This window comes from Epinephelus moara, chromosome 7, assembly GCF_006386435.1.
Source record: "Epinephelus moara isolate mb chromosome 7, YSFRI_EMoa_1.0, whole genome shotgun sequence".
In the NCBI taxonomy this organism is placed as follows: Eukaryota; Metazoa; Chordata; class Actinopteri; order Perciformes; family Serranidae; genus Epinephelus; species Epinephelus moara.
Window position 1 is genome coordinate 12,642,851 of NC_065512.1, and position 12,705 is coordinate 12,655,555.

At 40.3% G+C, this 12,705-nt stretch overlaps 1 protein-coding gene across 2 annotated transcripts in view; it reads right to left on the reverse strand.

The window, feature by feature from the left end:
* Positions 1-12,705, reverse strand: part of ubr3 (ubiquitin protein ligase E3 component n-recognin 3) — a 57,211-nt gene that overhangs the window by 43,638 nt on the left and 868 nt on the right. For both annotated transcript variants that reach the window (XM_050048236.1, XM_050048237.1), the window contains exons 2-19: positions 10,326-10,465; positions 9,897-10,049; positions 9,372-9,527; positions 8,868-8,908; positions 7,964-8,030; positions 7,753-7,883; positions 7,295-7,523; positions 6,313-6,492; positions 4,799-4,932; positions 4,554-4,640; positions 4,408-4,473; positions 4,228-4,317; positions 3,450-3,578; positions 3,280-3,332; positions 3,052-3,185; positions 2,704-2,789; positions 2,480-2,621; positions 845-941 (exon numbers count right to left, since the gene is read on the reverse strand). In XM_050048236.1, the coding sequence (XP_049904193.1) occupies positions 845-941; positions 2,480-2,621; positions 2,704-2,789; positions 3,052-3,185; positions 3,280-3,332; positions 3,450-3,578; positions 4,228-4,317; positions 4,408-4,473; positions 4,554-4,640; positions 4,799-4,932; positions 6,313-6,492; positions 7,295-7,523; positions 7,753-7,883; positions 7,964-8,030; positions 8,868-8,908; positions 9,372-9,527; positions 9,897-10,049; positions 10,326-10,465 (2,115 nt within the window). The remainder of the gene's footprint in view (positions 1-844; positions 942-2,479; positions 2,622-2,703; positions 2,790-3,051; positions 3,186-3,279; positions 3,333-3,449; positions 3,579-4,227; positions 4,318-4,407; positions 4,474-4,553; positions 4,641-4,798; positions 4,933-6,312; positions 6,493-7,294; positions 7,524-7,752; positions 7,884-7,963; positions 8,031-8,867; positions 8,909-9,371; positions 9,528-9,896; positions 10,050-10,325; positions 10,466-12,705) is intronic.

Below are 12,705 nucleotides of genomic sequence, written 5' to 3' on the forward strand. Positions count from 1 at the left end.
TGGTTTGATGAAGTGACACCTCACATTGTTCAGAATAATTCACTGTACAAAAGGTTTTCGTCTATGCAACAGAGCAGCCAACGCGCTGCTCACTCTATTAGCGATGATGGGATCATTGTTATATAAAACCAGGGCCAGCCTGACAGGCAATCCATCATATTCAAACTGTGTGAATAAGCAACATGAGGCTGGTATCAGACTCTGAAGGTGGCAGTATGTTTCAAGGAGAAATATGCCGTAGCTTCGTCTGGTTTAAAACACCAAAACTAGCCGAGAAGAGAAAAGCATATATGTACATTTAACTACATCAGTAATCAATCTGTACTTTTAAACTATACCAAAGACAGCCGAATATCCCTTTATAAAAAGGTTATCTCCCCAACTACTATTTCAAATACAGACACATTCAGTGAGGGTCGCTTTCATTATAATTAGCATCTTCACGCGTTCCAGCAACCTCAAAGAAAATTAACCCTGAGGTATCTCCTTCACCTCCATGGACATGTTTGTCCTGGGGGGTGACGTGTACCACAATCAAACAAGAAAGATTTCCTCAATTCGATTACAATTTAGACTGAAATATTGATTTTTCTCGACAGCTATCTAATTGTAACCAACTTGAGCACCCGCTAGACCTGACCTTTCTTATCAAGTCCCTTCGTTGGCCAGTAAGAGAGAGAGGTGACCCTGCAACACTGAACGGAGCATGATGCAGGTTGGTTTCGTCAGGGAACATGAATACTCGGACAATATGTGATATACAGTGATAGAGAGTTTATCAAATATCTAAATGATATAAAGAAAACATTTACTTGGGGCGATCAAGGCGACAGTGTTAACTTACAAAGCTGAGTATCTGTCCATTGCTGACTGGACGTCACGCCGATAGACCGTCCTGAGAACGACCATGATGGGGTCAAACTCCCTCTCCCACACCTCCGCTAGTTGAGGAAAGGGAAAGAAATGCTTTTTAACCTCTGGTGAGAAGTGACATTGATTCACTTTCTTCTCATTTTCACCTTCTCTATTTAAGTGGTGTAAGCCTGCCCCCAAGTGGTCTGCTGAGGACCAATGACACAGATCTAATGCTCAAGGCTGTCGGGCCTCACGTACGTAATATTATTCTTTTTCTACTCACATATTAAAATATAAAGTGATTGTTATGAAATACAATACATTAATATTTTCCCTCTTAATGGGTTATGCAAGAGATCTGTGACACAGGTATACACCGAGCACAAGAGTGCTTCTGTTATGTGCCACAATATATCAATTCAATTCAAACAGTCCAGTGATATGCTTAATACTGCATGGCACACTGTACCGATTTTTAGTTGATCTTGCAGTTTTTCATCCATTTTCTCCCAATTCGGAACTCCCAATTCCCAATGCATTGCGGTCCTTTCTACTGCTAACAATACTGTTGGCCAGTGGAGGGCAGCAGTCACATATATCTACCTAGATGCCACAGACAACCAGAGGGCGTTCAGCATCCCAGTTCAGAAATGTCACTGTCTGAGTCCCTGGGCCCTAACACTTAATGTCAAAACCTGACAGCTGCTCTTCAGCATTAACCCACCAGCCACTTCTGTGACATCCCCCATTGCATTTTTCAAAAAGGTTAAAAGGCCCATCCACACCAAGAACAGTAACTATAACGATAACGATGTGAGCATCCACACTTATGATCAATAACATTCTGTAAAAACTGGCACCTAGCACTTGCTGCACACTCCGGCAGCTTAGGAAAATGGATATTGATGACCTGTTCCTGCTGTAACAGTCGTCTCCTTGTCTCCATTGATAATAACAATAACAAAACCCAACTAATTGCGACTGCATCCCAGATGTCCTTCTTCTTGATAGCATCTTTACAAAGACAGATAAAAGTCTAAGATAATAGTTTGTTTTATCAAACAGCAGTGCATTATTTTTACCTCATTGATGAGGATCTCAGCAATGGCATCTACCATGTTGAACATGACGGTAAATTCAAATGGATTTGATTCGATCTTTTATCGTTCACAAAGTTGCTCTGAAAGTGATCTCAACAATATTGTTCACTACTGTTGTCGCTGCTCGAGTTAGAACAATTTTTTAAAAGATATATTTATAGTTATTGTAGGAGAGAGGAATGTGTTTGGGTTGCTCGCCTGTCACTATAGGTCACTACTGGTAATTGGGGACGTGTGTGTGTGTATGCGCCTGCGTTAAGGTATCTCCAGAGAGAGGGAGAGTGGGGAGCATTTACTTTATGTTGACCTCTACAGCCCTTCTGGTCCAGTTTTGCTGCAATATCTGAGCATCAGACAGACCTCCCTGGATAACCCCTTTCAGCAGCTAATTGTTGCTTATAGATAGTCGCTAAAACAGTTATAGTTATAGTTGTCATTCCTGGCATGGACAGCCCTTAACAGGTTACTTATTACAACAGACTGTTTCATAAACTGTGCCTTCAATATCACCACACACATCCTACCTTTGGGTGTGTACATGCCCTGCTGCATGGAGCCTCCAGGCTCAAACACCGGTGCCTTGAAGTCAGCCACAGCAGAGAGCATCTCCTCAAAACTACAACTCCCTGGTACAATGCCACTCTTTGGGTTGGGATTCTCAGGAATCTAAGAAAACAATCTTAAGGAAAAAGACTGCCATGGATGACTGTATATTTTTTCTTATTAACATATTAGTATTGAAGGATACGAGGTCTAAGAGTGCGCTGTGTGTACGGTCATTCATACACAGCTGCGAGACCATCTCAGCCCGCAGGATCTCATCATCCGTCATCCCTGTTAGTGAGAGTCAGAGGGAGAATGTGAAGAGAAAGTGACAAAGATTATAGCCGTGAATTAAACACCAATTAGCAGGACTCAGTGTGAGTGTAAGCTGTGGGGTTTAAGCCAATAGCAAGTTGTGTTTTTTAATCCGTTCAAGCAATAGTCTTAATACAGTTTTATTTGACCATAGGCTTATTTAATTATATCGTAAGAGGTTTGTTTATTTCTTACTCCCTGTAGACTCCCTGTGTGCATCCTCCATCGTACCACTTACCCAAATGAACACGGAGGCTTGTTAGTATGACCAGGAAGGTCAGCGCTCCTTCAAGCATCGGCCTCTCCTGCTCAGAGTCCAACACAGCATTCTGATGCTGAGATGCCATGGTCAACAGGTCGACCACTTTGAACCTGTGTGACACAAGACAGTGAATACAATGCTACTAATCCGTGTTAAATTTAAAACGTAAAATTTTATATGACTGCATGTGCTGTTGGAGCTTACCTCTCAAAAACACTTGAGATAAAGTAGTCTGGATCTAGTCTTGATGCACAGACCTTTAAAAAATTAATGATGAAAGAGAAATTCAAACAGGAACAAGAAATGAAAATAATTATTGTTAAAACAGCATAAAAGTGGCACTCATAGTTTTTTTTTGACACAGCAATACAAACCTGGAGCAGATAGATGTCTGGGTCGATCATGGAGTTGCAAAAGTGTGACTGCACATAGGTCATAGCCTGCCCCTTGATCTGCAGACCATTCCTGACCCACATGTTGCTGTGGATCTCTGACAGGCATGCCTACAAACAACCGCATATGTTTTAAAGAAGTATATCACTGCTGGAAAGATGACGCTGTCTGTGCAGTAGAAAGACACAAATACCTTTGAAATTGGGGCAATATGACCAGAGAAAACAGGGAAAGGATTGTAGCATTTGCTTTGCTCAAAAGGTAGAAAACCTTTAACTACCAAAATGCAAGGTGCTGCACCAGGCCAATAAACGCTCCTCCTAGTGCTTGTGCGCTAAGCCGAAAAACAATATGGCTGCTAGCCAGTAACATCGGTCTCTTATTATACAGTAGCTAAAATATGTTTCAGAAGTTTTCACAATACAGGAAACAGTATGGTGCCCAATTCCTGTTCACAAACTCTTTTATTACAGCCAAACAGTGCACAAAATATGTTTCTGAAAAAGATTTTTGGTGAGAAATAGGCAATGTAGTAACAAAATCTTGGTTAATATTTGATCAGCACGGCCTAGTTTTTGACAGTTTGGTCTGAGTTTGTGTCCGTGGTGGCGGTTGGCATACAAAAATGACGAAATACAATCTGTAATTCCAGCAAAAGCCTAAAAGAAATGAGCAGGGAGATCTTGAGCTCTGAGACTTGAAGGGGATATGTACATGAATACAAACCACAAAACTGCTTACAGGCCTCTAGTGTTTTACCTGGATTTGGAGTGGATGCACCATGATCTTCATCAGCATCTCTTGGTCAGGCAGGAGGCTGTCCAGGTCCAGGCCTTGGCACTTTACAGCCTGAGAATTTTCAACCAAACAGTTAACTTTAAAAGCACTGAAGAAAGTACTGCAGAGTCGTGTCTTCAAAGATGAGAGCCTCTGACATACCTTACTGAGGAACATGGCATAGTAGCGGTGCAATGGCAGGTGAAATGTCACTTGGTTTGGAGAAGGCTGTAAGAAGATAAGAGCCATGAGAAACACAGGAGGAGAAAGCTTGCATGTTAACACAGTGTTGTAGCTTTTTGATTTACCTCGTCAATGAAACCAATGGCATCAAACCAGATCTGCAGGGTCTCCAAGCAGTAGCGTACCACAGTTTTGGTATATTCCTGTGTCTCCTGTTGACAATTCATGTTTAACATTCATATAGGATTAGACAGGAAGTGCATGCAGCACAGGATGCTTGAGATGTATGTTCCATTAATCGTTGAAGCTCATCAGGAATGCATACAGGAGATGTGAGTGAGAGCAGTCTGAGGGTATAGACAGGACTTACTTTGACTTTGCAATGTGTTAAGAGACCCCACATTGGCTGTGCACAAGCCTCAAGCTCTGCTGCAAACGCTGCATAGTATGTCTGAGACTCAAATTCCACATGTTCATTCAACTCCCGCTTGTTCAGGTTCATACCTATCACAGCAGGGAAGGGTTTAAAAGGTTAGACAGTGACCATATGTTATGTGGCTTCTTGCACATGTGAGCAACCAATTAAAAGAAAATTAAAAAAAAAAAGAACTTTGTGTTTTGAAAATTCAGTGTAGACCTCTTTACTCCAAATGCACATTTTGTTCATGCACATACTAACATGTGTGTATTCATGTGTGTACCTGTGTGTATCTTTATTAAACATGAGAATTTAAAGCAGGAGCAGTGCAGCAGACATGCATACAATGTAATAGTGACACTGTGCACAGAAAGTCAGCAAGAGGATACTCCAGCCCACTGTGAAAGGGTCAGTGTTATTTTTAGGGTCTTGGTAGAGTGCACATGGCAAGTAAGCAGCACCACAATCCTAATACAGTAGCAGTGTCATACACCCAACAACTCACTTTTTCTATGCGGCATTATCAGCAGAGAACAGGTGAGAGTCAGCCTCTCTGACTAAGCACACTGTTATAGAGTCTGACTGAAAATCTGCACAAGCAGGAGCAATCATTTAAACCAAATGTTGCATTTGACCTCATGTGTCATTAAAAGGATGCTATGGGATCCAAGAGCAACATTGGTTGTTTCATGACCATTTGCCTCAGCTGTTAAACTTCTAATCTGAATGATCAAAGGTAGATATACAGCAGGGCGCCCACAGTGTCTGTCCTAGATACTCCGAAGCCCTGCCCCCACCAATTCCTGCAAATTCTGTGCAACCAATCTCCACAACTTTTCCAAAAATTTGACCAATCGTCACAGTTTATCATGAGTTTCACCAGTCACAACGATCCCCTGCACAACGTCCCCACTCCCACTTCCTTCTTTCTGGTGGTGAAGAGGCAGACATGTACAACACAAATGTCTCACATTTACCTACAAAAATTACTGCTAAAGACTGTAAAAGGCACTTCCCTGATGTTCCGCACAAAAACGAAAGTCATCGATTGACAAACACTTTTCTTTCGCCAAACACACCCCGAGAACGTCTGCACGTGTCAACAACAAACACGACAAATCACCATCGCGAAGGCTATTGCATCTAGATCTATTGCATATGCCAAAAGACTCAAGTTGAGTTACATATGCATGGTTAGTGGTAACGTTAGTTGTGTATGAATCACAAATTCAGAAAAATGTCATCTTATTCTTATTGGAACAAGCTGACTTAGATTTTTAATTAATTATACAAAACACAAATTTCAACTATTTTTGCAATTCTCACCTGCCCCCCAAATTCATTGCAAAAAAACGCCTAAAAACATCACAACATTCATCACCATTTTTAGGAAAGCTGCGAGGAAATCAGGTATTTTAGGCCACAACACCCCCCCAACAGCATTTACCTCACCACTTATGACTTACCTTGGAAAAATGACACAAAGCTCATCCACAGCATCAACAATGAATGGTCCTCCAGGAACTTCTTTGCTACACTTTGGTGTGAGAGGATGTTAATAAAATCACTAACTAATGGCCAGTAGGTGTTGTTCTTCAACAGAGCCTCACTGCAGTTCACCACAACATGGCGACTGTTCTCTTCATCTAAAGGAAAATAAAAACAAGAGACAAAGAAACACATAGACATTTAGTTAATGGAATTTTGGCTCACTATCTATTCAGTCATTTAAAATATATAGAAAGAGACAAATGTGTGAAGACAATACACTCGCAAGTTACACAACTGCAAACCTGGCTGCCATACAGAGTAACAATTTAGTGTGAAGTACTGACAAAAAGGCTGCACTCAAAAATTCAAAATTCACTCTCATTTCACTCAGAGCCTGAACAACGAGAACAGCCAGAGGGATGAAACATCTGTGCATGTTTTTTTTTCTGCACTGAGAATGATTAAAAATAAAAAGCTAAATTAACAGCTGCGTTTTGCTCTTTTGAAAACAGTCCAGTTTTTCCCTCTTACAACATTTCAGTGGCTTCATGTGCCTGTTCTGTTTACTACTAAAATGAGGGTGTTTATGAATACAGAGTTAATGATGAACCACTAACATGAAAGTAATGACCTCCCAGTGTGATGTCATCCATGCCTCCTGGCCTGACCTAAAACACTGGATCTTTTGAGTAAGTGCATACAATTTGTGACATTAAAGCTCCATCTCTGAACATTTGACCACGCATACTGTGAGAGAAGATAATGATCAGTCTGTAATATCAGCAATCACTTCTGAAAAACCTAGTTAGAAAATCTCACGCTGTTCACATGTGGTGTGGTGATGCAAACTGAGTATCAAGCCAGCCACCTGCTTTGCTCTTTACAGAACCTCTTTGAAGTGTGACGAGGTGTGCGAAATCGAAATAATTACACATCGGACACATTTGGAGGACTCACCCTGAAGTTCACTTTTAATAAGGCAACTCTCCATCATGTAGAGGAGGACTGTGACCATGATGTCCAGCAGCTGACACTCCTCCGTCACATGTCGAGCCAGCTCCTCGTTGCTGAACAGCTGCACACTAATATGTACAATGCGGTTGGACATGGTATCTGACTCGTGGCTTTTCATCAGTGTTTTCATGATGAATGCATAATGCTGAACAAATGTTTTTGTAAAAGTGATCTGCCAGAGAGGAAGAGAAAAGCCCATGACACAATTAAGGCTTACTGTTATGATGCTGTCACTTTCAAAAACCTAACATGTATGACAAGCATCATTTCAGTTACCCGAGTCTACGCCATGATGTGCGACATAAATTAGACAACAACAACAAAAAACACAGACATGTATTTAAAAGTAAGAGTAGTAAGAGTTTTTGCAAATTAATTTTCACACATAAGAGAGAAAATACCTTATAATCTTGATCTGGCAACATGTTTAGTAGGAAGGTGACCATCTTCTGAGGAAACTCATACTTTATTGTCCAAAACAGCAACTCCTCCAGGAAGCATTTATGCTTCAGAGATTCTATAATAAAGGGGTCTGAGGGCAGAAAAAGGCACATAATAAGATGGCTGTTTCATGAAATATATACTAGTGCATTATAATTTGTTTAAGTTTACCTTTGGTACTGCTGCTCAGCTTAACCCTCTTCCTCTGTCCGACAGACTGCCCTGCGTCTTGGTCCTCCTGAGACGGGCAAAAATGAAATCAACACAAATGTCAATCTAACAAAATGATTAAACAGAGAATTGGTTCATATCAAATTAAAATATAGTAACTTTGAATGCTGAAAAAATTAACTACAAACCATGTGTGTTTAATCATTTAAGGGTCCAGTGTGTAGGATTTTGGGGTATATATCAGCAGGAATGGAATATAATATAATAAGTATATTTTCTTTAGTGTATAAATCACCTGAGGAATAACAATCGTTGTGCTTTTTTGTTAGCCTAGAATCAGCCAATTATATCTACAAAGGGAGTGGGTCTTCATGCATGGAGTCCACCATGTTGCACCACCATGTTTCTACAGTAGCCCAGAATGGACAAACTGAACACTTTAGATAGGGCCATAAACTGCTTCATTGAGTGTTTTTACTGGTTTAAATCACTGAGTCTGTTTATTTGGAGAAGAGGAAACCTCTGTGGATAATTTGGTTCCTGATAAAAAAACCCTGAACAATTAACACTGAAGGAAAATTAACGGGGAGTTCATGCTTGGCACATGGGAGAAGTTTCAGCTAGTTGCAATCTGCAATCCTCACCGCTAGATATCACTGAATCCTGCACATTGCTCCTTTAATTATGTTACTATTAAGTAAAAAAGTACAAATCCCAAACATAAACTGAATGCCATTTGATTTGAAACATCTATGGAAGCTCTCATCACTTGTGATGGGCATTTTTGTTTTACATTTAAAGACAAAATTATTTATATAATAAAAAATTCCAGAATAAATTAACACTTAAGTTCAAAAACAGTTCAAACTTGTCAGTTATTTTTATATGTGATGCAGGCACAAACCTCTTTGTTAGACTCATCTGGGCTCCCTGGTGCAGTGGTTCCTAAAAAACAAACAAACAAAAAACATTTAGCTATTAGCAGCAGCACTGTAAGCCACTGGACAAACACACGCAGATGCCTGAGACATCTCAGTTTGCAAAACTGACAGTTTGTACAAACAGCAATATTCAACATTGGCAAAAATAAGCTGTGACATACTTTCCATTTCCTACAAAATCATGTATGCAAGGTCTGATTTCTTTAGAAACAAGTGCTGAGGTCTGTTGTTTATCCTGTTTATCTTAACATAATTATGTCATACTCTATTATTACCTAGAGTAGCTATGATGTAGGCAGTTCAAGTATACAGTGTGTAAAAAGTGTTAGAGGAAGGGGTTACTGCAAGGAATAAAGCGTGAAAGAAAACTCTAATGCAAATTGTCAAGAATTTAAAATCAGTTGTGAAGCCATTTTAAACAGTTGTCAGAAGGTTATTGAAAGTTTCATATTAGGTGTAATGGTTACCCAGTAGGACCATTGCTCCTGCACCTCCTTCAGCACCAACAGTGACATCAGCAGTCGCACCTTGGGCTTTCTCCTCCACAGACACCAGACCTGAATTCTTCAACGCTAACAAATACTTGTCATAGTTCTTCTTAGCATATAAATTCTCCTCTTGGCCTGGAAGTGACGCAAAACAGAATTTGCAACGATTATTGCAATGTCGAAATCTCAAAGGTAAGAAAACTATCACAAGCAAATGCACAGTGTTTCAAGTAATGGAGACCTGGGTTAGGTATTCTACTTCAAAATGCATGTCTTAGATAAAATTCAGACCAAAAAGGTTTTTCATTTCTTTACATACTTTAACAATGAAAGTTAGAAATTCTAGTATAAGCATTTTGTTTTTGTTCTAATTTTTGACAATAGAGAAACAACACAATGACATTATTTTAATATTTTAAAAAAAAAAGCCTAAACCCAAGACAAAAAACACTAAAATGCTGTGGTATGACAATGCTTAATAATTATCAAACTCTAGATATTTACCCATGCTCAACTCCTTGAATGTTTGCTGATTGGTCAAGATCTTTGTCAGTACAGTTCTCATTGCGCCTCCCATCTTTGTGAGCTCCTCCAGGAAGGAGATCTGAGGTTCCAGCTGCTGCAGGACTTTCTGTAGATCTCTCTCAGTTGAGGTGTCTGGTAAAGCAAGATAAGAGATAAGCCATCAGACTCGGTACTTGTGAACATAACTTTGGATGTCAACAGTTGTATAACACTGGTATCGGGCTTGAACAGCAGAGTCTGTTTTGTATTTGGTACACAACAGGAGGTGTGCGTAATATATGAAATAACAAAGTAAACAAAAGAATATGAGATACTTTGGATACAAGGTTTCTGAAAGATACACTAAGCTTTTCATAGTTACAGCTTTTGTTCAAGATGTTCAGTGGGACAAAGTACACATTAACCCACCTGGTTCAATGTATCCATCCCTCAGATACTGTATGATACACAGAATAAAGCGAGGAAGAACCATCTCGGACATCAAGAGAAGGTCTCGAGGTATTGAGGGGATATTCTCCCCTGTTCTCAGCCGATGTCGTCTGCAAAACCTGTCAGAAAAAAAAACAAACCAAATGTTGATGTTGCAGACCTTGAGTAAAGATAACAGCAGCCAGCTCTCTCTCTTACATTCATTCATACATTTTTGTTTGAATTCTTAGAGAGCTTAGGTGACACTGAGTTCAATACCAGTAATGGCTCCATAATGGTCCTGCCAAACCAGAAGGTCCAGTTTGGATTCTTTTTATTCTTATTTTTTGTTGCATTTTATAGATGTAGTAATTGTGTTTAAAGCAAGGTACAGAGTCGTATATTGTGTTGGGTAGAGTTGGGTTAAGGTCTGAAGATGGTTGGGATTAGGTGAGCATTCCAGGGTAAGAATCTAGGAGTTGTTTTTTTTGTCTCTGCCCATACAAATAATGTGATCCATAGCAACACACAACCAACTACGACTCTTGCTCATGTTGCTCAAGATTGTTTGACAGAGACGAATCTGTCAGCAGCAAAGACAGCTGCTTGATGGTGACACAATCTAATGTCGTAATAGTTTGATACTCAAGAATAATATCAAAACTGTGGCAACAATCTGTGTATACGATTATACATCATGGTTACTAAGAGGAAACTATTATTTGAGTAATAATAGCAAAAAATTAACAGCTGTACTTTTGATTTTAACAGTGGTAAAAAAGAGTACACATTTATATAGCGATAACTGAACCCCCAGACCATATTTACGCAGTCATATATCAGCTATATATAGATATAGAGACCTCCAGCTACAGCTACTGTCGGTATAATTGTTGCTATGGTTAGGCTAACCCTCTGAGCAGAGCTGCTTAGTCAAGGGTCTCCTATTTAAAAATGACAGGAGCATTGTAATATTCAAACCTGTTGCTGACTGGCAGTAATATATAAACAAATCTCATACAGAATTATCTGAAAGCTCAAACAGACTATGCGGACCAGGAAATGTTACTAGCTAAGTTTAGGTCACCTCCCACCAAGACCTCACTCCATACCCACAGTGTCCTGACAGCTGCACCTCCAGTCACCAATCTGTAAAGCTCCTGAAGTTCACAGATGACACTACAATCATTGGACTCATCTCTGGTGGGATGAGTCCACCCACAGGTGGGAGACTGACCATCTGGTGACATGGTGCAGACACAACAACGGTGCTCAAAAGACAATGGAGATGGTTGTGGATTCCCTTGAAGAACACAGCCCCACCCATGCCCATCACTCTTTCCACTTCCTGGACACCATCATGACCCAGGACCTCAACTGGGAGGTCGGTATCAGCTGCCACTTAAAAGCACAACTGAGGATGTACTTCCAGCGGCAACTTGCCACAGACAATGATGGTTTCACTTCTACACTGCCGTTGAGTCCATCCTCGCCTCTACCATCACCATCTGGTACGCTGCTGCCACTGCCAAGGACAAGGGCAGACCTCAGCGTGTCATTTGCTCCGTTGCGAAGGTGAATGTCTGCAATCTGTTGTCCCTCCAGGACCTGTACGGTTCCAGGACCCTGACATGGGCAGTAACGTTTGTGGTAGACCCCTCCCAGTCTGGACACAAACTCTCTGAAACTTCCCTCTCTGGCAGGACGCTGAGGTCCATTGAGACCCAGACCTCACCAAACAGTTTCATTCTATCTGTCCTATCCCAGCCAAACCATTAGACACTACATGTCACATTAACGTCATCATCCATCTCTACACCTTATACTAACGTCTTCATCTGTCTCTACAAATTATACTGACTTCTTAATCTGTCTCTACACCTTGTATTGACATCTTGATCTGTCTTTTCGCCTTATATTAATGTCTTTATCTATCTCTACACCTTATATTAGTGTCTTAATCTGTCTCTACATCTTTAATGTCTTGATCTGTCTCTACATCTTATACTAATGTCTTCATCTGTCTACACCTTACATTAATGTCTTCATCTGTCTCTACACCTTATATTAACGTCTTCATCTGTCTCTACTTCCTATATCAACGTCTCCATCGGTCTCCACGTTACATACACGTCTTCATCTGTCTCTACACGTTACATTAACGTCTTCATCTGTCTCTCCACGTTACATAAACGTCTTCATCAGTCTCTGACATTTCCATTAACGTCTTCATCTGTCTCTACACGTTACATTAACGTCTTCATCTGTGTCTGTGCCTCTCTCTAAGCCTGACATTAAAGCACATCACTTAAGCTGTGACTAACATAGCACACACTGTTTTAATACTTTATAATATAAACTTGTATATGTTACTTGGACA